At 40.6% G+C, this 27,958-nt stretch overlaps 1 protein-coding gene across 2 annotated transcripts; it reads right to left on the bottom strand.

Moving 5' to 3' along the window:
- Positions 1–78: 78 nt before the first annotated feature.
- On the bottom strand, positions 79–24,854 carry NFE2L2 (NFE2 like bZIP transcription factor 2). Of its 2 annotated transcripts, none has more exons than XM_058028367.1 (5): positions 24,791–24,854; positions 6,471–6,740; positions 6,217–6,312; positions 5,686–5,865; positions 79–3,801 (listed from the first exon to the last, which is right to left on the bottom strand). In XM_058028367.1, the coding sequence occupies exons 1-5, from the start codon at positions 24,818–24,820 to the stop codon at positions 2,593–2,595; spliced, it is 1,785 nt and encodes a 594-aa protein (XP_057884350.1). In that variant the 5' UTR covers positions 24,821–24,854; the 3' UTR covers positions 79–2,592. The 2 variants fall into 2 exon arrangements, with proteins under 2 accessions (XP_057884350.1, XP_057884351.1); XM_058028368.1 differs by lacking the exon at positions 24,791–24,854 and adding an exon at positions 24,438–24,480.
- Positions 24,855–27,958: the final 3,104 nt, after the last annotated feature.

Genomic DNA, 27,958 nt, shown 5'->3' with positions numbered 1-27,958 from the left:
ACGGATGATTCTTTTTCTGCTGTGGGTGCTACAGGTTGACATCTCTCTCTATTAGCTTTTCCTGAACTAAAGTAATCCAAGTATCTCTACAGAAGAAAAAATGGCCTTCATGTAGAAGATAATACCGCAAGATTGGAAACAGAATAAAATGGTATAACTGGCAAAGACTGCGAGAGCAATGGTGCTAGTGTGCTGACATCTTGAAACTTGTGGTTAAACAAGTTAAAATAGCATGGAAATTTAAAATTTCAGTATAGTCCATAATGGATTAAAATTTGTTAAAATAATTCAATTTTGTATCAGAATAAAGTGTATATTGTCAAATGACTTACAATCTAAAATGCGTTGGCATCACCTTTTTTTAGTGCTGTGAAGAACACTTAAGTGGTCTAGAATTATTGCTACACATTTTCTTACAGGATCATCTTTCCAACTTGGGACTGCAAGCCAAAAACCCTTGGTTCAGGCCAGCTTTTCAGCTTTATTCCTAATAGTTTTAAAATGGGATGTTTTGATCAAGAAACAAATGGCCTCCATGTGGCAGCTTGTCAGTGTATGAGGTCAGCAGCATGAGGCTTTTGACTTGGCAATGTCACTAGTCACTTAGATTTGGGAGCATGCTCTGTACCTCAGTAATAACAGTAACAAAATGAAGGTTATAATTTGCAATCTGATGTTTTCCTATATATGAGTAATGAGTAATTTTTTTTCTTCAGTGATAGTGGGGGGTTCAATGGGAGAGCAGCATGCACTGTGGTGATGATGTGAAGAACACTGGTTTAAACTGAATGCAAGTTGTCACAGACCAAGTTACTTTAGACTGATTCTTCACCTGATGAAATTCAAACGAGGCTGCTGCATTAACTGCAGGTTTTTTGCTGTTGCACTTTTGTTTTGGTAATGGAAGAAATATCTTTGTATTGTTTTAGACAAACGGATGGTACAAACACAGCAGTGCCTGCAAAGGCTGTAAGGAATGCTGTTTGCCTTTGGCTTTCACATTAGTGAAATTAAGGAACAAATGGGAGTGCAGGGCAGGAGTTTACTGAGATGTCTGTTTTACAGCCAATTTGTAATTAAAGGTATTTATAGTGCAGCTGTGGAGAGAATTTTCTCTGACAGACATTTGATAGCGTAGTTAATGGCAAAGGGAACCCAGGAGTGTTTTAGGTGCTCTGTGCTTTGCCATCAGCCCCTGCCTGTGTTTAAGAGTTGCTGTGTATCCGTGTTGACTGTCTGGGGCCATGGCTGGGTGTGCTTCTTGATGCCTATGCTCCAAAATTGCCATCTTCAAATAGAGATTAGTCCTCTTGCTTTAAGTGGCAGCAGTGTCTTGCATTCCCACAGTGCCCACCCATCAATGGCAAGAAAAAAATCAAATCAAGCATGCCTTTTAGAACTTGCACAGGGATGAAGATAGTTTTTAATGTTCAGATCAACATGTCTTACAAATTATACATTTTATGTATTGAAAAAATCCAAAACAATCAAGTGCAATGAGGTTTTTTTTTGAATAGTAAACAAAACCATGCTATTTATTTGCCCATTTTTGACTCTTTTATAAATCATAATTTGAACTCCACAAAGCATTTCAATTCACTGAGCAGAGATTTCAAACAGGGCAGGTGGATGGCTGCTAGTATGCAGTTTTCCATAAGCACCAAAGTACCAGCAGGGAGAGGTGATGCTCATTGACTGAAGTCAGAGGCACAGTAGTGTATTTCTAGGAGAAGTGCTCAAAAGCCTGCAGAAATTTTAGCTCAAAAAAGGCATAATGATGGCAATGTTCTAACAGATTTTAAATGCCTTTGGAAGAAAGATCTCATGAATTTACATAATGTTCAAGGAGGAAAACAAAACCTGTGAGCTTAGCATAGACTTGAAACTTTGTGTTACATGGTCTTTCCAAAGGTTATTAAAAAAAAAGCTGAATGAAGCATTGGTAAATGCTGACACTGGTGTGTGATTGATAATTATGCTACAGGAAGACTTAGCTTTGGAAAACTAGCAAGGATTTCTCTCCTTTAAGGAAATAAATGTGTATGAAGTAGAGTTAAAAAACTTTAATGAGCTGATAAGGCAAAATCAAACACTGAGTGTCAACTTTTATACTAAATTAATGTATTAAATATAAAGCAAATATAAATGTGTAAGAAAAATGGGGAACACTACTGCATATTTATAAAAAATATAAGAAGCCATCCTGGTTGTCTTGCAAGAAATTATATTCAGAAGGCTAAAATAATTTTTTAATATATATCAAATCTATGAATATAACAATAGATAGGAACAGTATATAAATATGGTATATTTAAATATTTACATATATATGGAAACTAGTCAGAAGTGGTGCTATAAGAAGGAAATGTCTGTTATTAAGTCAGATTAAAAATTTTGTATACGCCCATTCGCATTATCTGATTAATTTTCAACTTGCATTTTCCATAAACTAATCAACAACTTTAAAATTATCATTGCATAGACTTACTTAACAAATAGTACTTAATTCTGCATTCCACCTCACAGTAAAAACTACCATGATAATGATACAAAACTAGTAACTCAGAGAACAGGAACCAGCTGTACTGCCCTTCAAAGTTTAGTCCCTGACTGCCTGCTCTTAGGAACAAGAAAGACATTGCCATCTCTAGTTTGCTGCAGTGAATATTCACTGGGAGAGTAAGGCTTTCCGTCTTCATCACGTAGCATGCTGAAGACCTCGAGGTACAAGGTGGTGAATTGCTTTTTCATTTGATGAAGGCTCCTGTCATGCTCTCCTTTTTCCTTAAGCAATTTTTCTTTCTCATCTTTTAGGTTACTCAAATCATGCTCCAGTTCTACTATATTTTCCAGTTTTCTTTTACGGCAATTTTGAGCAGCCACTTTGTTCTTGCCTCTCCTGCGTATATCTCGAATAAGCGTAAGCTGGGCTTCGCTGAACTGCTCCTTAGACATCATTTCACTGAAGTCCGCAACAGGGAGATTGATGATTTTTTCAACAGGAAAAGGGATCTGCAGAGCTCTGGCTCTTTGCTCATCTCTTGTGAGATGAGCATCAAGGCGGCCTGGAGGTTTATCTTTTGTGAAGGGAACCCTGGGTTGGCCAGGAGCAGGAGGGGGTTCTTTCTTTGGTGTGGCTGTATGTGGCAAACTCGATGTTTGAGTGCTTGGCCCTAAGGAAGAAAACACCTGATCCTGGAGGTGCAAAGAGTACAGACCAGCACTGCTCTGCAGCATACTTCCACAAGCACCATCTGTATCTTCCATTTCAGAATCGCTGCAACCCAAAGTCTTATCTGCATAGGCAGATGATTCCACAGAGTCCTCTGGCGACGCCACGCTGGAGCTTGCATTCAGTGAAATACCAGAGTCAGAATCATTACATTCTGCTCTGGTCCCTGAGTGGTTGCCATTAAAAGCTTTACACAGTGCAAAGTCAGAAAGATCAATAGGTTCACTTAGAATCTCTGCCAGGGACTGACTGATAGTGTTTGTTGCTGCTGCATCACCGTTCACCTTTGTATCAATAAACGTGGTGTAGAAATCCTCACAGAAATCAGGATTTGAAGGGGATGTGTCATTTAAAGAGTTCACACTCAGCTGGCTGGTGTCTTCTGGTGGTAAAATGCCCGAGAAGGGGCCCTCCATACCATCCAGGAAATCTGGACTGCAGTTAACATCCTTCTTCAGCATGGGTAACGAGCTGCAGTAACTGTAGCTGTTGTGCATCTCTGCTGGCTTGGTCTCAGGGCTTGTCACTGTGCTCACCTCAGCCAGGTTATCATTTTCAATGTTCAGGCACTAGATGGGTAATGCAAGGGAGAAGTTGAGCAACACGTCTGCAATTGATAAAATCCTTTTCTATAACCCAAAAGCATTAAATAGCAATCAACATGGACATAAGGGGTTTTTTTAACACCGTTGTTGTCTAGATGCAGCACCCTTGTGCTCTGAAGAGGCAATCAAAGAAGATGACAGATACCAAAGCAAGAGCACAACACAACTTGTTCTGGACAAAGCATTTTAGAGTAAGAGAGCAGAGCCTCTCAGGCTCAGAGCAAGATGCTGAAGACACCCATTCCAATGTGATTTAGAAACTGCAATTGCTAGTTGCTGCCAGGTCTGAACTTCTCACAAGCACCACTGCTAGGAATGTATGAGTACAGAAATGTAAAATTCCTGAATGAAACTTAATGAGCATGTACAGTAAACAATGACTTCTAGAACTATTAGTTCACAGTTCCTCAAAACCAAGATTCTTCTAGGATTTACTGAATGAAGGAGCTTTCAGCACAGAGCAATGTAATTGTTGGTGAAGTAAGAAGAGTGCTAACATGGAGCCAGGCAAACACATTAGTTCAGCTGGCTAACACCAGTGTGAGTGTCAGACTGCTCCACTGATGGGCTACAAGAACAGCTTTATAATGAGCTGGCAGTTGCCTAACTGAAGCTGAAATAAACAGGCCTGCTATCCCCCAGGAATTACTTAACTAGAGGTTGTTCAATGCTTAAGCTAAGATTTCAATGTGAGAGCTCTATTTTTCCATTTCTCTAAACATAATTTGTACAAGGCAGTGCCCTTATTTTAATTATCTTTTTTTTCAAGAAAATTATTCAATTACTATTCAGAATTACTGCAATATATTACTTTGGTTTGTTTTCTTAATGTTTGGTTTCTTATTTTCACCATCACTGCTGTCTCTTCACAGCCAATTGCCCTTGTACTTATGTGGGCTCTTTAAGCCTAACAGAGTAATCAGGTTAGAAAACTAGAAGAACATAAAAAATATAAAAAGATGAAGGGAGGAGGGAGAATGGCAGGAAAAAGCTAAATCAGCTTTGCAAATTTTCGTTTTAGTTTTTTGAAATATATCTGAATATGATTCAGATTTATGGGCACTCCACCAAGCAATCACCTCTTGTATTAATAGCATAAAGTAGAGCAGCAGCATGCTGGAAAGCATGATGACATTCTACAGTAATATATTTGAAAATAAATTTATTCAATTTTATAATCAAATATAAGGAAAACAGAAATATAAACATAGGATAAAAATCCCTACATACTCTCTGTATTAGCGAAGTGACTCTTTTGTTTCTTTGAGATATCCAGTTCACATACATTACACAAGTTGTTCTTACTGAGTATGTATGAACAGCATTCATATAAATATATTTGACTCTTCTGTGTACCTAAATATATATTCTATTATCAGCTTTAAAAAAACCTTTTCCTTAGACAAAACTTGAATGCAAAAGCGATCATATTCACACAACTGGACAGTTCCAAAAAGCCCCCAACATTTACAGTAACACTTGTGAAAACAATTCCTGTTGCAGATCCGTGACTCAGAACTGTCCATTTCTGAGCAGCTGCATTTTATTGATGGTCACGCTGTATCACACAGAGGCAAACAGTGACTTGCCAAACATGAGGAAGTTCTGACTGACAAGTGTTTTGTTAAGGTTTATCCATAAACAACTCATTTCATGCTTTCTACATGTTTTTCAATATATTCTTTTTGAAAAAAAAATTAAAGCTTATATTGACGTATAAACATCCTACAGGTGTAGAAACCAAGTCACAGCCAGCATCTCTTCAGATGCTATTGTACTGCCTTCTCCAAAGTACTGTAGTCCTCCAAAAAGAACATGCTTTGTTTTTCGGGTACTTGTTATACTAACCTGTAACTCTGAAAGGGACAGTAATTCTTCCCAAACTTGCTCTATGTTCTGCATATTCTCTGCATCAGTGGGTTGTACTAGATCAGGGGATTCAGGTGGCTGAGTTTGATCAGAAGAAAGAAAGGGTGGGTTGCTATTGACCTGAGCAGGAACCAGTGACTGAAATGCAGCTGAAGAAGCCTGAAGGGTTTAAACAAATAATTAAAAACCTGAACAAAACAATGTTAACTAAAAAACACACTCAAAAAAACAGATGTACATTTTCCAAAGCAAAAACCTAGGTTTTGGAGTTCTGCATCATTTCTGCAGAACAAACAGGTGTTTCTTAAGGAAAGCATTTTCTTTAATACAATGGAGTATTATAAAAATAGGCTCAAGCCTACTCAGTGCTTTATGTCAGCTGAAGCCAGCTTGAGGAGAAAACTCAGACCACAAATTAGTCTTATGGTGAAGACAAATCTTAGTCAGAGAAGACATGAGACTGACCCTGTGGAAAAGCACCCATGAAACCACTGAACTGTGCATTTTTACCTCATGCTCATCTATAAACGGGAATGCTTCTGCCAAGAGCTGCATGCAGTCATCAAAGGACAAGGCCTCTGCTTCTGGTTTTGAAGGCTCTGTGGTCTAAATAGGAAAGTTATGAAAAAAGGTTACTGCATGTTTGAGTAATAGAAGATATTCCATTACAGCAACACATGCAAATTCACTTTAGGCAGCCACTAGCATTATGCCTTCCTGTGAATGCACAAAGGGTTAAACACACTCACACCACTGGAGTTTACCTGTGCGAAACCAACGGGTGGCTCGGTATTTTCTGACTGAATGCACTGAGCTGGCTGCACAGGAATGAATTCACCTGTCTCTTCGTCTAACTCCAGCTGAGCCAGTAAAGCTTCCTCCTGCTCTTTTTGGAGCTGCTCTTGTCTTTCCTTTTCAAGTTTCTTCTGCTTCTCGAGTTCATACTCCTTCTGCCGCTGCCTGGAATCAAACACTTCACGTCTCGCCCCAAGGTCTATATCTTGCCTCCAAAGGATGTCAATCAGGTTCATGTCCTGCAACAGAAATGCTTTTTTTAAGCAAGATCCTTCCAGGCAGAACTGGTTTAGAACAATAGCAAAGCTTTAAATCTCTGTGTCAAATGGGTAGACTCATGTAACTGAAGCTTATTCTCTTAATCCTACAAAATTACCAAAATAAAACTCGGCTCTATATGACCTTTCTGAAGTGTGTGATCTCGTGGCTTGCCTTCTGTGGCCCACACAGAGGCTCACAGAAACCAAGAATTTGCTACAACTGGTAAGGTAATACAGGAACTGGCCAGAGGATAAATATATTCTTCTTTTTTGACTTGTCTCATAGAAAACATGAAGATACAGAATGAATTTGTCACAAAGGAAGTAGGAGAAAAGAGAGAAATTGAGAAGTTTGACCATGTAAATTTTTTTTCACATGTTCTTGTAAAACTGCAAAAGCTGCCTAAAAACATGATGGAGGCTTCCTGAAGTAACTATAATAGCCATGCAGAATGTATTTTGGATTAGTAATGTTCCATTCTGGTATTACTCTTCAAGATCGGCAGAACAGAGCTTCAGAGCTGCAGGAAAATCTGGTTTCAAAGACCCCAAGTGACATAACATCACTAGCACTAAAGACAATTATTAAGACTATTAGTAAGAAATTATAATTGAAAGCTTAGTCTGTGCTATGTTCTAAATGTGGCTGGTTTGGAGCAGCTGAGTATAAACAGTGCTTGCAGGGTCTCAAATACTGTTAATGAGTTGGCCCCTGGCTCATCACAGAGTCCAAATGGAATTCTGCTATTTAGGACAGAGCAATTGCTTAATACATATTATGGCTACAATTACTTTTAATTTATTGCATCAAGGCTTTTGGGGGGGGGGGGGGGGGCAAGGGGCTTAATAGATTCTTCTGTTTTAGTTTTTTACTGTTCAAATAGTCAATATTCTCAGGGCTGAAGTCTAGAGTATTTTCTTCTATGAAGAAAACACTCTAACAGTCTAAATGTATTAATTTGTATGCCTGCTGATACAGAATTTTAATATTTGCTAGTCACATTTCTCAGATGGGTAAATGCCAACCATTTAGCTGGTGCCTGGAAATTTTTGATTTTATTATGCTTAAAATTACCCTTCAGGGCAGCATGTGAAAATAATGTTCAGTGTTGGGCATCCTCATCAGATTAACACTGTACAAGTAATACACCAAACACTGCATTTCATTTAAACAGAACCTTCCTGATTCACTCAGCAGCTCTACACCCAAGACAGAATTTTTTGCCATCATATAAAATTAAAACATTCCCTTCCCTCTAGAGGTTATTTTCAAATAGAGAAGCAAAGTAACCTGTATGCCGGCTCATGCTGCCATTCAAAATGATCATGTCTGTACAACAGCTATGGCAAAAAGCTTCAGGCCAAGTCTACATCTGAACAAACCAATTCAGTGTCCTCAATTCCACATGGCATGAACGACTTCTACTAATAACTAAAAAAATGTATTTTTACTAAAATTGGGTAATTACGTAAAATATCTTTGTGTAACACAATGCAGGCACTTCCAAATCTAAAACATATTTAATATACCTTGTTGGGAGAGACCAAACTCAGCTTTAATGGCCAGCAATGAAGAAGCTGAAATTATTACAGTGGCTGCCCAAGACAATGTTTGGTCTTTCCAGATTGGCAGGGTAAAATGAACTAATTAAGTTCTGCAGTAATTGCAGATACTGCAATATGGTATAGCTTCATTAAGGGCCAGTAGTTTACCAGCTGCTCAGTGTCTCCTCCTGCAGCAGATCCAAAAGTGTTTCCTAGTCTCTGAGCATTTGCAATATGTTCTGGATAAAACTGCAGGATCTGGATTTTAGAGCTCACTTCTGAATTATTCATTTACAAAGCACCATTAAAAATGTGACTCAGAAGATTTTTGTGTGTGTGTGTGTGTATAATGCACAAAAATATCATAACTGGTGCTCAGTTTCAGGTTAAATAATGAAAAACAAAGTTTTTCTTTCTGTAGCTACATAAGGCAAGAAAATCCATGTAGCCTTAGTACAAAAACTTAAGACCCAGCTATTACCTTTTTCAGCCATTCTAACGACAACATTCACTATCCAAGTAAGTAGCTTTGTGTGCTGCTCCTTTGTGGGATGTCTCCAAAGACACCAGCTGACCAAAGAAAATGCCGTGCCTGTGCACCACTTTGTGTGTGCAGCAGCCAGTTCAGGATTCTTTTTTGAATGAATATGCTTGCATACTTACCAAGATTGTCAGGTTCTGAGCTGTTGTCTGACAAATATGACAGCACTGATTGACTCCTGTCACTATTTTTCAAGTGACCATATTTAGGTCAGTGTCTTATCTCTAGCAGACAGCTGAGCTTGGCCAAACAGTTTCATGCTCAACCCTGGAGGGCACTGCTTGTCAGGAGCACTTTTAAATTTTATTTAGTTGTGCTACTGACACTTGAAACCAAAAGGATGGGTTGTTTTGTTTTTGCTACCACCATGTAACTGAAAAAGAGCCCTCCTATTTTCAGTCTGAAAAGTTGTACATAAATACAGCAATATTAGTCTTAACTTTGAATAACAATTCAACTAATTACTCTTAACATAAATGGGCTATATGGAGGAGTGTTCTTCTGGTCAACATGCTGATATGTAGTATCTAACAGCACACTGATTTAAATATTAACCTGCCACTTAACACTTATCTATAATTTCAACCAATGCTTTTAGTAATACTTCCCTTTTCAAGAAAAAAAAGTATTGTGGTCATTAGTCCAAAGCCTCAGGTTAAAGTTAAGGGAGTCAACACTGACAAGTGATTCACTGAGGAATGAATCACAACCACAAGCACGCGGTAATGGCAAAGAACTCTTAAAAAAACCCTTGCAGTCTAAAGCAAACATTTTGCAATTTTGTTCCTTTAGCCTCCCCACAGTCTTCCTCTTTATTTCCCTGTCCAACTCCAGCACACACATACACAGAGGTATCCACACAGGCAGGCATTCTACCTCAGGTTCACCACTGAAGCAATTTCCCCCTTCTGCTGTGAAAGTATCCCAGGAGTAACTGTGTACTCGATGCCTGGAGTGTAAAACCAAAGCTATTAAAACGTGCCCTCCTCTCCTGTGCAAGGGCAACCCGCTGGTGTTTAGGTGCCTCAACACGATGTGCTGGTCTCAGAAAGACTCATTTGGAGAGACAAGTGAGCACAGAGTGGCCTCTGAACTGGAACACGTGCACCCAGAGTCCTGTGAAAGATTCATCTGACCCAGAGCTGGCTGCTGCCCTTCAGAGCCAGGCTGACCACTTCCCTGAATATCAGACACATTTACAGCAAAGGCACAGCCTCATGTGACAGCCTCCACAAGCACCCACTTGTTCTTTCCTCCGTTGTGCAACTTCTTGGATTGCATCAGAGGAAATGCTGGGCTTGGCAGAGCCAAGGGGCCGCAGGAAGAACCCGGCCTGTGCCCAGGAGGGATTGCAGCCGGTGCTTCCCCCTCACCTGCAGCTCAGCCCCTTCCCTCTGGGCACCAACACCTCGGCCAGGGCAAGCGCACTGTGGGATTCAACCTGGGGATTACTGCCATCCAACATTCCTAACTTTGGAAAAAATGGTATGGGTTTAATACTTTTCTCAAGCACACAAACAGTGATTTGATTTTGGTTGATTTTGGTTTGATTTTCTTCACAATTTTGAAGACAGAGAAACACTTCTCCCAACAGAGGACATGTTTGCTTTCCCATGATCCATGTAAGCAGGAGGTGCCTTGTACTGATGGTTTGATTTTTCTGTTCATTTAGTGATATGCTCTTCCAACCACATTGATAGCTTAGTTTGGACATATAAAGGCACTTTTAATAAGATAAACATAAATGTTAAACAATTCACATTAAGCCACCATCTGGCCCTCAATGGAAATTTTCATGTTTTAGATTTACATATCAGCATTTGCCATCTGGGCAGAGTCTGTTATACATTTTATGAGAAAATCTCTGACTACATTGTAAAGTTTGACAATTAACTCTTATTGCTCCTAAGCAAATGTTTGCAGAAGGGTAAACAAAGGAAAGAGACCCTGTTTTCGTGTTACTTTCATGGACTGACTTCCATGCTTTAAACAAAATGCTAATCTTTTGTTTCATCCCTGTCTAGTTTATCTGACTGGTTTTGGTGCTGTTTGGAATATGAGCCATTCACAGGTAGCCTTGCTAGAATGGAAACATCCAGCAGCTCAAGTGTAAGCAGATAAACAATCTCAGCACCTTCAACCCATTGTAAGCTATTCCCTGGATACAGAGCACATTGTGAGGTTTGTGCATTTACTTCTCCAGTCATGCCTTTTGCACCATAAATTGAGATAACATGAGCAGAATCTCGCACCAAACCGGGATTTGTTTTCCTTTCCCATGATGTGTTAGCACCTAACCCCACAAACACAGATGATTTCCCATGCCAGCAGGAGTCAGCAGAAGAGCAACAGAATCAGAGGCTACTGCATCCAGCAGGGAGCTCAGGCCAGCACTGCACGAGGAGCAGGGCAGCATTCCTACAGCTTACCCACAGAAACAGACACGGCAAAGTATCCCCCACTTCTGCTCTTATCACTTATGTTTTCCAGAAAGTGAAGGGAATGAAGAAAAAAGCACTTTACATTTCTGCTTTAACTAAAAAAAAAAGTCTTGGAAGTGAGACAGGCTCAAGGACCTGAGACACTTCAAGGCAAGAATGAAAGGATGCCATCAAGTAATACTGGCAGCATCTTATCACTTAAGAAAAGCTCAGTGGAAGCAACAGCTGAAGGTTTTCACGTCATTGTTCTCTAGAGGAACTGATTTTGTTCAAATAATTTTTAAGAATTATTTATAAATAATTTAATATTTTCAGATAATCTCTGGCATCTCCATAACTACTGTTTTGTTTTGTAAATATTTTTCAAGATAAGTTTCTTAACTACAGCTTAAAATTACAGAAGAAAATTCTGGACACATAAGCCTTATGTTTAAGGGAGCACAGAAAGCAGATAAAGTTAGCCCAAACCCCTAACTTTTTAAAAACAATCAAGAAGAATGCGGAAAAGAGAATGACAGAAGTTGCTTACACTGGTGGGCAGAGGGGTACAACAGCAATCTCAGATGTCTGAATTGAGGGTTTGGAAGTGTGACAGAACAGACAGCTGTCAAACAAAGCCACATGACAGCAACCTGAGATTTGTGAATACACAAGGTCAAATCCTTGACTGCCCTGCTGTCCCACCAAGACTTCTGAGGAATCTGGAAGGAAACAAGGTGCTTGGATGGATGGAAGGGGATGAGCTTTTTTGTCTTTCATACCTGTGCCACCTAACACTGGTGTGACTGTACTGACACTAAACCAGTATGCTTTGACACTACACCAGCCTGCTTCTCTTTCTTTATGCCCATTTCCTCTTCCTGGTCCTGAAGTCTTTGGATACCTGAGCAACTAAACACTCTTAAAGCCCTGGCAGGCCAACTTACCTATGAAAGCACTCAAAAAACTCAAAATGGGTTGAAAACCCCTAGCTTTAAAGAAGTGATATTGCAAGAGAAGTTTCACTCCCTGTCTGTATAAATAAACCTGTTAAATGCCGTCCATGCACATTGTGAGGTTTGTGCATTTAGTTCTCCAGTCATGCCTTCTACACCATAAATTCATTCTTCAACATTCATCAACACACATTCTTCTGCCCCAACAGAGCCAAATAAGATCAGTTCCTGAAATGTTAAGTCTATGTATGCAAATTTGTATTTTCTCCTAACAAACATCTCATAGTCCAGACTGTACCTCCCACTGTATTACAGCAAGCTACCTTACTAAATGTCTAGTTGTCAGGCTCTATACTTATAAATTAGATTAGCTGAAAATTTCTTGGCTGGATTGTCCAGCACTCTTAAGCTTCACTTCAAGCCTCGTCTAAGGGCATTACTCTGACAAAGACTGGGAGAAGTTCTGCCTGGCTGGAAGTACAATTCTGGATATTACTCACCCATTCTCCCAACCCTCACTCCAGAAACAACTCCTCTGAGATGTGGATTATTTATGCATTTTACCTGAAATGTCATCTTCCAGGAATGGTATCAACAAAGGCTAAGTCTGTAAGTTATATATACAGTTCTCAATATGATGGTTTTCTTGAAGGCATTCCATGGCAAGCAAGCTTTCCAAACTGCCAGGGAGAAAATACACCTTGTATATGCCTTGTAAAAAGCAAGGTGTATAATACATATGTCTTTTCACCCTGTGTAGTGAAAAGATAAGTTTCTTTAAGCCTCAAGAATGTAAAATGAGCAAGAATGTAACTGCAATAAAAAACAGCTGTTGAAGGCTGTTTATGGTCATTAATGTACTAGCTTTATTTCAATTCCAAAACCTGCAAATCCTAAAGCTAACAGTAAAGCAAGACCAAAGCAGGCAAAGGGAAACACCTACATCAGAAACACAGCAAAGAAGAGGAAAGGGAAGGGCACACACAGCTTACTTCTTCACTCTGGCAAGTCTTGTCTCATTCTGCAAAACCGATCAGTCCCCACCTCCCTGACACTCCTTAAAACACTGGGCATTGCAAGCGCCTCGCAGCACTGCCAGCCTGGGCACAGCAGCAGGAGCACCGCTCTCCTCTCTGGCTCATTCTCATCACCAACAGGCAGAAACACAAATCTGTGGCCTTCTCCCACCACTCTGCTCTGCTCGGAGGTGACCATTTATGGTACAACAGATCAGGGGACTCTTCAGTGCTGCCAATCTTTCTGCAGAAGACTGTTTCATGATCTATTTCAGACACTCCAGAAGCAGCTGTGCTTTTCTAAGTTGTTTGATCAATACATATTTGAGATGATGGGTTTAAAACAGTAGTTTAGTAGGAGTTTAATACAGAGTGTTGGTTTCCAGAGGCTGAATGGGATCTGGACTGATCTTACCTCAACGTACTTAAAAAAAAAAAAATTGAAATCCCAAATCCACAGTCTCATTCGCATGGCTTACAGAAAGCAAAATCTTTAGTTTGACATTGGTACATATTTTCTTTGTCCAGTACCTGATTTTTCCAAAGTTATCCTCTAGTACTGAGGACCAGATCTATCATGCATTATTTGCTCCAAATTCCCTTATTTCTGCCTCAGTCATAAAGAAAAGACAGAGTAAGGTCTAACATGGTGAACTGATTACAATTAATTTTTCTTGAATAAACTGAATTATGCCCATATTTACAAGTGCTACCATGGCTGCTCAGAACAAGCTAAAAATGGCCATGGTTGTCATCCTGCTTCTTCAAACTTAGTCCTAAAACTCTTGACATCCCAGAGTGCTCTCTGAAGGATGTGTATCTAAAGCAGTGAGCCATACATGTTTTCAGAGCTTTGCTGTTTTAGTTAAATGGGTTCTGCTTTTCCCTTTTCAGTCTTGATTATATTGTATTAATCCAATTTTCCCTTTTCCACAGTTTATTTGGCTGGTAGTGTTGCAGTCCCTTACACTCCAATTCTGAATCCCTTTTTCAGCTTAACAGAGTTACTGACTTACTATTTCTTTATCTTGCATCAGCAGCATTACAAAATTCAGTCAATAACCACAAAAAAGTTAATATGTATTCAAGTTACAATCTATTACACAAGTTGCATCATGAACTTGGGACGGCGGCAAAAATACGGGATTGTTTACCAAGAGTGGCTTAGTCTGTCTGTTTGATTTTGCTTGATACATCAACAGAATTCTGCTGTGCTGCCCCAACAAGTAGAGAGAGCAATCCTGCTGTGGCTGACTTTCTAGCTGCTGTCTAATCACCAAGTACTGCACCACATAAATCCATTTTGAAATGTATTCAAACAGCAGCCATCTCAGACAGACCAGCTCTTCCTGAAACAAAATACGGCTTTAATGCCTTTATTTGTGTTTGGAGGGTTTTTTTCCTTCCCAAGTTAAAACAGCGTCATAGTGAAACAGGCTTTTATTGAATTTTGTCATTTATACAAGAACAACAAAACCTGATATGTAAACAAATAATATGAGAAAAATACTGCTGATATTTCAACCACAGGAATTCAAAAGCCTTTGCATCCCACTTTAATTTAACAGGTAACTGTTTTTCAAATACTGTAGGTTCAATATAGAAAATATTATCTTTAAGCTATTCTGCTATACCCAGCCAAACATGTACTCTGCAGACATTGCCACAGGATACTCACTAGTTTATACACAAGAGGATTTGTTTACAATAAAGGTTCAGTCATCTGGGAAATATGATCCAGTCAAATTACAGAACATTCTTTTGTCCAATCAAACAAATCAGAAAGCAAAATGAACATAAGAACAGAGAAAAGAATCTAAAAACTGCAAATAGCATTAGGTTGTATAAATCTTGTGTTATAACCTATTAGCCACTATTGCGATTTCACACCTTTTGGAAAAGCAAGTTTCAAACCAAACATGAATACTGTGTGTTTGAGGGTCCATATATTCTCCAGGATTATATCTTTCTTGTACTACACGTTTCCACAGCCTTGGCATCTCATTTAAAATCCCCATTTCCAGCTGTCGTTTTGCTGATGGCTGGGCAGGTCACAGGGACAGCCCCAGCTGGGTCACTGCAGCTGCAGCACAGCCTGGATGGGGACACCGCACACTCCAACACCACGGGAGGCACATCTTGTCAACCTCCACCCCACTCATCTCACAAGCAACTTACTCTGTTCTTGCTGTTTGTGCACCCAACTACAGGGGCAAGCAACTGGAGTGCCTGGTGAGTTAGAAAGCAGTGAGGTTCACCCAGTGTCCTGGCAGCACACACACAGCAGCCCTCCTTCAGAAACACAGACAGCTGCTGCGGCTGCATCAAGGAAATTCCACACAAACACCTCATCAGCCAGGAGTACTATCTTAAGACTAAAAGCTTAAGAATAGGGTTAAACTGCAGGGAACAGTGTTTGCTCCAGATGTGCCTGCATCTGCCAGAGTACACGGGTACACAGTCCCCACTGAAGTCGGTGGGGCACAGGCGTTAATAGTGAGTCAGTCGTGCAATTAACATGCCCTTCTCACATACATAATCCATACAGACAGTGCTGGGATTCAGTCAGTGCACAGTTCTCACTAAACAAGCAGGGTGGGAGTCTTCTGAGTGTTCAACCTCTAATACACTTCTTACTTAGTTTCTGCAAGGGGAAAAGAAACCAAACCCAGAAAAGAGGCCAAAAATACATTGCTATTCAACTGCTTACCACTGGGCAGTAGAGAATCATAACAGATTTGAGAAAGGGATACACAGAGGGGCACATTTTAGCTGTGCTGGCAATATTTTTCCAAAAGAGTAATTCATGGTTAAATGGCACTGTGAACAGCCTTTATTAGTGACATACTTCAGTCAAGAATAATACCATTCAACCCTGCACTATTGACCAAGAAGACTCTGCCTCAATTTACACAAAGCATCATAGAAATCATTATTTAATTTGCATGAAAAGAGTTCATATAGCTTTTCCCTTTTCTCTAGCCACACCAAGATACTTGAGTTATCCTTCTACCCATAGAATGAAGCCAGGGTAGATTTTACTTATTTTCTTAAGCACTTGTAATCCACACATTTATCTGCAAAAAGCAAGCCTCCAGAAATCATCAGCCCCCACAAAGGCTTCAGCAATCTCTTTCACATGAAGGTCCTGCAAAGTTAAACAACTGAATCAGAAAGCTCAGTAAGGGCCAACAAGTCAGGCATCTACATGTCAATTTATCATTTCTTTCCACAATGACAGCTTTTGCTTAAGAAAGGTAAACCCACTGAGGAAGTGAACAATAACTGGGCAGAAAACAAAAGCTCTGTCTGTGTGCTGCATTCCAACCCTCACTTTTCAATTTATAAATCCTGAAAGCAAAAGGATCTAATTCATCTTCCAAGGCATAAACCAGAGCAGGTAAATGGTTTTACAGCTCTTGCCAAAGTAATGCTCAATACCTTCAAAAGAGCAACAAAACTGCAAAACTCTGCCATAAGTAACTGTCCTTCTGTCCAAATCAAGAGCCTCCACCACCTACCATTTTCCTTGGGGCTTTTTCCATGTCTGTTCCCTTGGAGTATACAGGAGAACTCATAGCCCATTTTATCAAAAACTCTCATCCCAAGCTTCATTTTGAATTTAAGATGATTCTGTGGGTCTGACCTTAGTGACAGTTTCAGAATAATCCGAAGCACTCCGTTAACAGTTTTATTATTTAAGTGGCTCCCATTCTTCACTTTGCTGACAAAAATACACTTTGAGAGATGAAAGATGTCCAGAGATGTATGCACTAGCTGTCAGCTGAGCAAAGTCTCCCAAGAATGGTCAGCACAGACTGCACTCCTGAAGTGATCGATGATAAAGGATTACAAATCAAGCCAGAAAAGATTCTATGGCACTACAACATTTCACTGAGTCACAACAATTCATACTAGTTGAACTAACCTGGTAACATTCTAGTTCAAATAATAAAACCAAAATGGAAAGCACAGTATCAGAAGTCATTGTGCTGTAATTCTCTGTGACAACCTGTTACAGCTGTTACACAGCTATAAGGCACATTAATACAATGTGCATTTCCATAGCCAAATAATTAAATTTAAATAATTTGGAAGACCAGCTGTCAGAAATCATAATTTAAATTCAAATATAAGTCCTGGTTTTCATATTATGCTATTTTACTAGCACCATTTTTGTTAGGGACTTACTTTTATTTTCATCCTTTGGCATCTTAAATCGTACTTGTTTCAAAAGTTTACTCAGGTTTGTTTGATTTCTTTTACCAGTATCAGTGGGACAATCTTCCAGAAATTCCTCGGATGACACAGATCTCAAGACCCATCTACAGCAGAAACACAGCCAAGTGTGAATATAATTCTGTGTCATAAACCAGAAAACATGTCCATGCATCTCATGTCAAGTAATTCACAGAAGAATACACCAGGGTCTACAGTACACTTGTACCAAGAACGTGACTACATTATCTGCACTGGTACAGACACATCAGTGACTCCTCCAGTGACAGTGGTAAAGTCAAGCATTAGTGTCACAAAATGGGCTGGAATGCCCTACTGACAGGTCTTGGATGACCTCTGCTGCTACAGTGCCCATGTTCTCCTTCCAGCCATGAAGCATCCAAAATTCTTACCCTTCTGAGCTGAGCTGCACCAGCCTTCAGAGCCACCCACTCATCCCTGTCATCCTCTCTTGTCCATTGTTCTGCTACCCAGCTGACTGTGGAACACGTCATCTGGTCACATAACTGCACGCAATCCAACTGGAAATACCCTGATTTAGAACAAAATTCAGTCTTCTTACCCAAGAGCGTGTAACTCAAGCAAGCAGCTCCTGGAGGCAGCAGGAAGAAATGATGAGGCGTCCCCACCCTGGCTGGCTGCAGAGCAGACATTAAACTGGCCCTCTCTCACAGGGGGAGCAGGCTGCATTCCCAGGGGCACACCTGCACCAAACACATGCTGCCTGGGAATTCTGAATGGGGATCTCCCAGGGGGGAGCCCACACAGCACAGGAAGCTTTCCACTCTAATGACAGAAATAAGCAGCAAGATACTCATTTTACCACAAGGTTTCAAACAAACAAAAACCCCCATAATCTTATTATCATAGTTCTTTACAGCAAAACGGTGGTGATGACCTGAGCAGGAAGCAAACCAAAGTCACAGCAACTTTTCACATAACTCAGCTGTTGAAAAGTCACTGCTTTAACAATTTGTAGGTATTAATTCTCAAACACAGCAAATAGACACACCCTTAATCATAAAACCTCCTCTCACAGGCACACTATCAACCAAGCTCCTTCTGAGTCAATTTCCCAAGTATGCAAACTTTGTTTCGCAAGCTGTCTCCAGGAGTGGAATACTTACAAGAGACAGCATGTAAAATCAATACAGCAAACAGCAATAAAACTTTGAAACTGCAAGACAGAAGTGGGGGCATGGAGGGAAAAGGTGATATCTTTACATTTCATAGCAATACAGAGGACACTTCCTTAAAAGGTTTTAAAGAGATGGTTTCAAACTGATCTTACATAACTTTGTTGCTGCAACTTCAGTCTTAAAGGAACTTTCTTTCCCTTTCTCTTCTCTTTTTTAACTAGATTGCTAATAATAATACTGCAGAAGTCAGGCTAAAAGTCTAACTGCAAGACATGTACAACGTTGAGTGGTTTCAACTCCCTCAGTACTGCAACAGCATCCACAACTAAGACATACCTTATGAAATGGTTTAGGTTTAGTTTACATTTAAAGATAGAAAACATTAATAATCATTTACATCATTTACAGCACCTTCTAAATAACTTTGATAAACAAACACTGTTTCATATTCATTATACTTTTTCTCAGTATAAAAACTGCAGCTGATCAGGCCAAAATTACAAATCTGAACTAAAATCTGAATAAAACAAATCTGAATAAAAAACTTCAGCTGTACCTGTAGTGCATAAATTGCAGCCACATAAGTATTATTTCTAAGCTATACCCATTCTACTAGAGCTGTGCCAATTAGTACTTGTGCTAGGGTTTAGTAATATATTACTGAACAGCAATTATACTCTGCTGGTAGGACAATGCTAACTTAACTTTCAGTTATTAACACTCTGATTCTTTCCTAATAGTTTTCCAAGATCTCCAGAACAATATATCAAAAATCTAAGTATTTCAAAGTGAATATTAAAGTGAATATTAACATATAAATTAAGAGGCAAATACAAAACCAATGTATTGACATGTAATATTGAAAAATCAATGTGTCACTGAAAGAAAACAGAAAATATTTCACCAAGAATTCAAACCAGCAAAAGACAGAAAACAGAAGATCCTTCATAAGACAAATGCTCCTCTTCAAAGCAGTCAAATAATTAAACACTTCTATCTGTGCTAGATGTTGCTACAGATTGCTTGGTTACCCAAATTAATATTTAATTTAAATGTATGCTGCCAAATTAATACTTAATTTAAATGTATGGTTCTGAGAGACTTTGCTTCCATTTGAAATGGCCACTGTTGGCATACCCATGTCAAAGTAAAACTAAAGGAATATTAAAACAAGATAATATAATGGGGAATATATTTTTTAATTTCCTTATTTTAAATAGTAAAGAAAAATTAAGAAATATGTATCTAGAAATAACAGATACATAAAAATAGGTGTTGCTCTGATTGTTTCATTACTGTGCTGCACAGAGCATTATCATTAAACTTTCCTAAAGTGAAAGAGTAAAGTACTATAAGATAATTAAATTCTTGCTACTGCCAATTAATACATGACTGTCACTAGCTTTGCTTTTTCCACAGAGAAAGCAGTTACTGGGTAGGAAAGCTGAAAGTACACAAAGGCTATCTTGAATTGAAGGCATTTTCCAGTATCTGTTCCAGATAAGCCTTTCACTGTTTTCAGCAGTTTTATACACCACAGACAGCACTGCTGCCTTCAGTTCTTACTGCTGGTTTAATTGTTTACCTTAATGAAACAAATATGCCATAAAAGAATTGCAGTTGAGCAACCCTGAGCGGCACTGTGGTTCACTGTATATCAGTCATCCTTGGATAACACAAATTCAAAGTCATGACTTCCAGCTCCTCCTTCCTCCATGATTTCTCATTGGTCATACTGAAATACTTGCAGAGGTAGCAAATGAAGTGTTTTCAAAACCAATTAAATCAGTTTACTGCTGAGAAAGGACTAAGCCGACCAAGGTGTCATATTCTTTCCCCTTCACCTAAAGCGGCATTCTGTGGCACAAAGTCCAGCTTTGGTATAATGAACTGGATCAGAAAACTGAACAGACTTCAAACCCTTTCAAGTTTTCTAGGAATGTGCTACATTAAAATAATAGGTTACTTAGAGTTGGAATGAGATGGAGGCCAAAGCAAACTTTAACCAGGTGATTAACCCGGAGACTTTGCAGGACTTCTTGCTGGCTGCAACTCAATCGGCAGGGGATTAATATTTAATTCATGCCAGTGGGTTACTGCCTGAACTTGTACTGCACCGGCTTCAGCCAAGACAATCATTGGAAATACACCACACTTGCACAAACTGGCCTAAATTTAGTGAATGCTTTAGTAATTTTAAAGCTTATCTTTACAATTGCAAAGAGAAAAAAAAAAAAAAAAAAAAGAAAGAAGGAGTGCTCAAGATACAAAAATCAAACTAATTTCTTCTTCACAGTGAGTCACACACCCAGTGCTACAGGTTGGGCACATGTGGCATCATTTGCTGGCATCTTCATCTGGACTTTCCATATTTTCTCCTTCTCCGTCAAGTTCACCCTTTTCTGAGGCTGCAATTGACTCTCATCATTCTCCTTACCTTATAAAGTCTGCTGCATTCCAAAAACTTTCAGTGACAAACTCCAACAGCTTTCAGCATTTTGAATTTTCTTAATTCTACTGAAGGAGCAAATACACTAAAATTTTACAACCATGTTTGAAAAACTCTAGAAAGGAATAGCATGAATTGATTTTATCAGAACAAATACTTCACTTGGGTCCTTCCACTTCTAGTGGTCCTCAACATCACCTCACAAAGCCCAGCATACTTCACAAAGGTATCTGACATTTTTTTAACAAAATAAATTGAAGATGCTATTGCTACATTCATTTCAGTCAGGATCACGGAAGTAGCAGTACCAATCAAACAGGTATTTTTCTGCTTTGCAAACTTAAGAGGTAAAGAAAGCAAAAGAAATCAATCCAGTATTCAAGTGCACAATAGATACAATAATAATTTTCAACCATTTCCTTGTCTTTCAAGGTTATACATAACCTACAGCATTCTTATCCAGGATGAGTAACGTCTCTATTTTTTCAATTAAAAAAGAAAAATAATAAAGTAAGAGAAAGAAAGCCAAAAATTATTCTTGCCCATGAACATTAGCGGGAAGTGAACACAAACCTTCCTAACCACCCACACATTCCTACAAAAACATCTCAGCTTCTTTAAAGCACACAAGAACAGCCAGCTGCCTTCTGCTTACAATGGATGTTCTTTTTTATTCCAGTTTGGTCTCTTTCAGACATTTCCCAAAAAACTTTTATAGCCAATCTCTTCTCTAACTTTGAGTGCTAAATATTAATTTCTTCAAGTCAGACAGTCAGGTTTTCTGAGACAATGCACTTGCATTTCCCCCAGTTTTTAATACAACTCTAATTTCTTGGCACATTTTAAAGACAGGCTACAGAACAGGATTCATATGATGGATATTTACTACACTCATAACAATATCCATTAGCTGGTCTCCTGAATGGATCGACAAGATCAGCTCCTGCTAGGCTACATTCATTTCAGCCAGATATGCTACACTGCATTATATCTAACACTGGCTTCACTGAAAGATATTCTTTCCTGAGGTTTGAAGGAAAGAAAGCTCTACCAATTCAGCTAAATAGCAAGGTGAGCACAGAACTAGTGGAAATGTCAAAATAAATGCATTTTTACTTAAGGAACTGCTTGTGATACTCTCTCATGTACTTCCTCCAGACTTGTCCTACATTTTAGTAGATAACAATATATTTAGAAATATGGGCATTTCTGATTTTCATCCATTAATAGGTGTACATTAATAGGTGTTTGTACAGATACATTGAGTAGATATTCCTATTCAATAATGTCATTAAATCTCATTATCAAGAAACTAAAAAAAAAAAAAAAACAAAAACAGCAACAAGCCAAAAAGCAAAGACTTGCTGCCAGCCCTGAGCGGGGTACCTGTTGAATTTTCCCACAAAATGTACCCTCGTGGAAATAAGAGGCTTTCAGAGAATAAAAACAAACCCACTCACTTGACAATTTAATGCAGCAGGTCAAGAAAAAGAAAAGTATGTGTAATTCCTCATTAAAGTCCTCTGTACTGAAGAGATCATACTGATTGAGCTGGAGACTCTTCAGGACAGCTCTCTAGGTAGGAAAACCCTAACAGATACATTTGCACGCACACTCAATTATTTGTCCACTTGGCTTTGCCAGTTGTTTCAATTAGTCTTACTTCCAATCTAGTGTAACCCATAGTTTCATTGTGTTGGAAATGGAATTCTTTTTGCCCTCTTGTCATGAGGCTCAAAATTTAATAACTAAGTGGCTTGTTTTTACAAGGTTACAGAAAACCGTTTCAAAAACTTCACATTTACTGAAAAGTTACTAAGTCCTGCCTTCTCAAGTGTTATTTGAAACATCCAGACCACTTGTTCCACTGCAATCTTATTTCTTGGACGGTTTGAGGTCCATATAGGCAACATTCCATTTCACCTCTGTGCACAGAAGTGCATCCTCCTTCCAGGCAGAAAGGTACAACAAGGGAATACTTTTTACAGGAATATTGCAGGCAATAGTTCTGCTAACTCCCCCAGAAGTAAACAGCTGAAAGAGGAGGTTTTGTATTCTGGTTAAGGAGTTTGATCAATCCCTACACACTTACCTTCACTGCTAGGTACACAGACACTAAGAACACCCTTCCCATCTGCTGGCTTGCAAAATCTGAGCGGCTAAATGCAGATTGCATCTCCCCTTGTTTATTTTGAGTGAACATTTTATGGTACTGGGAATGTGAATTTTCCATTCAATGTATACATTTAGGACTATATATGTCAAAGATGATGATAAGTTGCTATCTAAAAAACACACTGCCTTTTCAGGCCAGGTCTGCAGGAGAAGCAATCAGCAGCTGCCGAGCTCAGATAGGAAAAGTGCAACAGGTGGCTTAGTGAAGAGGGTTTGACAAAAGCAAATGAGTAACAAAAGCGAGGTTTCTGGAGGAGAAGTCACAGTGGATTGGGGAAGAAGGTACAGAATCATATACTCAGGAATTGGTCTGTTAAGAGTACCTCAGGAATGAGGCAGAAAGTGCCTGGATAATAGAAGCAAAACCAAATTCACACGGTGCTTACGTAGCACCGGCCAAGACAGTGATTTCTACTGTAGTATTTGCCAACAAACGGAGGAGGCAAGGTGGAGGTCATGGCTGTGCTACCCAGGGCTAGAGAAACAGATGGCCAAGCAGTGTTACAAGCAGCCCAAGAATCTAAAGGAACTATCCAATGAACAGAAAAAGGTACATCCAATACTGCTGAAGTCATATTACCTGTAGGAAGCACCCACTTACATATCCTAAAGTATGGACAACGTTAGAAGAATCTACTGCATAGCATATGCATAACAACACACACTAGAAGAGCATCACAACACTTGAGACCTAATTTTGCGATATGAAAAGAATTAAAGCAGCTCCAGAACAATTTTTAATTATTACTTCCTTAAACCTAGCATTTTGTTGATAAGGATATGCTTCTATTTCAAACGCCCAAGAAAAGCACAATTATATAAATTTATAATGTCGTTCAATTATGTTTTCAGCTATTCACACCGCTCTTGTGTAAGTAGTTTGTAACACAACAGTACTGAATTCCCCCAGGCTTCCAGAGAAGAGGCTCCACAGCACACGAGTACGAAGCACAAACACCTCCGAGCCCCAGGACACTCGCCCTGGCAGAGGCCGCTCCGGCTGCGCCTGCCCCGCGCCCAAAGCCCCGCCGGGGCTTTCCGCAGGCGGAGGTGCCGGGGCTGCCCCTGGGCCGGGCTCCGCGGGCTGCGTGTGCCAGGCTGACCCGGAGCCCAAGGCGAAGCCGGGACAGCCCGCGGTTGTGCAACAGTCCGGGAGCGGGCCCGGGCCGCAGCAGCGGGAAGCGGCGGTAACTCACCCGAGTGCGAAGCCGGAGCGCTCGGGCCCGCCGGGGGCAGCGACTCGAGGCTGTACCCGGCTCGGGCAGCCCCTGCGGCGCCGGCGCCTCCCCAGCCGCTCCCTCGGGGGCGGCCTCGGCCCCTGGCCCTGCCCGCGCTGCCGAGGCTGCGGGCGGCGGCTGCGGGCGGCCCTCGCTGACCCCGGCCCGGCCCGGCCCGGCCCGGCCCCCGCGGACAGCGCGGCCCCGCCCCTACCGTGACTCAGCACGTTCCGGGGGGCGGGCCCGCGCCACGTGCTCCGCGGGCTCGTGACGGCCGCCCCGCCCCTCGCCCTCACGGGCCGGGCCCGCCGGGGCCGCGGCGCCGCTCTCACCTGCGCGGCGGCGGCCGCCTCAATCTCCATGGCGCGGGGCCGGCTCGGCGAGGGCCCGCACGGCGCGGCGGCTGCTGCTGGCCCGGCACCTCCCGCCGCTCCCCTCAGCGCTGTTTGGGGACGGGGCTGCGCCGGGACGGCGGCCACCCCCCCGCTCCGCCCCGGCCCGGCCGCGCAGCCACTCAGCGGCCGCGGGACCCGCGGAGGCGGCGGCTTTCCCGGCAGCGGCGGCGGCAGTGCCGGGTATCTCATCCGTGCTCTCCGCTCCCGCGGCCCAGTGGCCGAGCCCTGCTGCCCCGCGCCCCCTGGGCAGCCCCTGCTCCGGGCGTCCTCGGCGAGGGAAGGAGCGGCCCTGCTCCGGGCCAGGCCGGGGAGTTCGGCAATGGAGCACTGCCGGCAACGCGGCGGGCAGCCCCGGGAACAGCCCCGTGTGCGGCGGCTGCCGCTGCCGGGCAGGGGATCCCGAACCAGCCGAAACTGAGATAGGGAGACTCGGGGTTGGCGCGCACCAAGTATTTGGTAGCTCCAGGCGAGGTTCCCCTCGGAGCGGCAATGGTACTCGTCCTGATACCATTTTATCAACCTCTTCCGGCTATTTAATATGCAACGCACATTAAAACAACACATCACAGCCCCCAACACATCTACTTCTCAGGGGTAACAAAGCACGTACCAGAGCGTGCCTAAAAGTAAGGGGGGATGCTTAGAGCAGACAGGCCACAGGCTGCCATCCTTACACGTGTCAGAGTTACCAAATTATTGCAGTGTCTTCGCTTAAAGCACTTGTCGTTATATGGTAAATTACATTACTCTGAGAGCAAACTGAACTCCCCTTGAAAGTCAAACAGTTCATCAATTCAGCACCCTGAGCACCACTTTGAAAAGGGTCTGCTGCCATTGTGTGTGTAGCCTGGCTGATGGTATATGACAGTATGTACCTTTCACGTGATCCTTTGATCTCTCCTTGAGCCCGTTTCCGAGGCTACTTGCAATGAACTAATTGAACCAAATAGTGTGGAATTAGGACACTCTTACTAACCCTGATAAATCTCCCTATTCCCTTGCGGGTGTTTAGTTTCTATGCTTTGCAGCCAGAGCACTGTGCTGAGTTTCTCTCAGACCCTGCTTTGGGTATGCACAGCTGCTGGGTTGTTGGTGCCACTTAACCAAAGCTAGGGTGAAGACCTCATTTTCAGGTTTGCCCTTCAAGGTACAAGACTGTGACTTTACAACTTAAAAAACAGCTCAAGTGTATAAATTCAATACATCTGTAGTAATTTGAAAGTTCTTTGCACCTTCATGTTGCAGCTGTGTGTCTACCCAAAGATACTGCTTGCTGTAATTATATGAAATTTATATATCCCTTGGAAGGAAGAACCTGCAACTTAAGTAGATTTCTTAGATGTATATTTGAAAACTGTACAAGATGTAGTGGAAGCACTTCCCTTACAATGGAAGTTTATTTAAAGCACATCCATGGAGCCACTGAACACATTGTGGAGGTTAAGCAGGAGATGAATGAATTAGGTACATTGAAGCAGCTCTTATGATGCTATGGCTTTGATTCCATGGAGGTAGAATGCAAGGTGACAATGAATCACTAGTAATGGAAAACAAAAAGCTAAATTTAAAGTATATTTCTGCATATGATTTTTGTAGTGCCACTTTATTCTGAGGTCTGAAAGTGAACCCAAGTGAATCCAACAAGAAGGGCTCTTGTTGAAGATTCTGGAGAAACTGAAGCAGGCTGTTGTAAGTTAAAAAATCTTTTGAATGCAGCTGCTGCCAGATCCTTGCAAATTATATTTTATTAAGTACCAGCTTTTGGCTTTTTCAGTATTATAAAAGAAACAGTAAGCAAACCAAAAGGAGTAATACACAATGTCAGTTCATGAAAAAAATGCTGTGAGGCTATAAAAGTGTCTCTTCTGCATGCTTTATTTAATAGAAAACAAAATAAAATAAAGTGTGAATCTTAGGCATTGGCATAGGTTGTATCATACTGCAGAAATGGTATGCAGAGCCAAGCAGCTTGCTTGGAATCTGGGGTGAAAAAAAAATGGCAAGGACACTTTCTGGTCAGGCAGATAAAAGAGCATTGACTATATATTTCATTTGTGTTCCTTACTTAATTTCTTTTCTCCTTTCCTTATCTTCACACCTTGTGCTCAGGCAGACCAGCACTTCATTTCTAATGAGAAGGCAGTCATCCAAAACCCAGCTTAATGAAAATGCTGCATTGCACTGGATAATTCCTGCTGTACACTGCTGAGGAATGAGGTGTATGGCTTTGGGAGCTTCTGAAACAAAGTACCTGCAGTGCTTTTGTGATACTGCTAATTTGTGTCATCAGACAATCTGGAATACCTGGAAACACAGATTTGTTTGTGAGTTGCCCTTTACTGATTTTTATATAGTAAGGTTTTGAAGAAAATGTTTTCAATTAACATTTCATCTTTTTAATCCTGGAGTTTATTTGGGATATAGTAATAACCCCTTATAGTATACATGGAGGAATCTGGCCCTACATGTACTGCTCTAGTCTCTGCTTGCTAAGTGTAAACTTTTCACCACAAAAGAAAAATCCAAATGCTTTTTGCATTTGCCATATTCCTGTTTGTATACATTAATTTGCCGTATTAAAAGTACATAGCTTATTCTAGATGTATTGACACTCACTATTGCAGTATTACATTTTATATTCAAGTGAGATACATATAATTTCTGGGAAATTCAAAGTAGCTGAAGTAGTATATTCAAGATCAACTCAAGGTGGTACTTTACAAAGAGGATAGAGAACTTTCTATGACACATATTTTAAAAGTTACATGTTGCCTGTTTTGATATTAGACATTCTCATTCCTATTCTTGCATTAGATTTTTTCTCAATTGTAATATTTAGAAAAATATTTATTTTATTATCAGAATTTATTCTGTGATATTTTCATGTTCTTTTTAAAATAATTTATGTGCATAGAATTTTATATCAAGTTATATTACAATATTTGGGAAACTTGATAGTGCCACCTACTGCTGAAAAACAAACTTTTTAAAAACTTGCTTGCTAGTTTGGGTACCTTCAGATTAAAGGGCAATGTAAGAAAATATCTGTTAAAATAGCAACTTTTAAACTTCTGAAAAATGTTGGAAACAAGTCCTGACTTGCCA

Source organism: Melospiza georgiana, chromosome 7, assembly GCF_028018845.1.
Source record: "Melospiza georgiana isolate bMelGeo1 chromosome 7, bMelGeo1.pri, whole genome shotgun sequence".
Classification (NCBI taxonomy): Eukaryota; Metazoa; Chordata; class Aves; order Passeriformes; family Passerellidae; genus Melospiza; species Melospiza georgiana.
The sequence above is the reverse complement of the archived record's forward strand: the minus strand, read 5'-3'. Positions and strand labels throughout refer to the sequence as shown.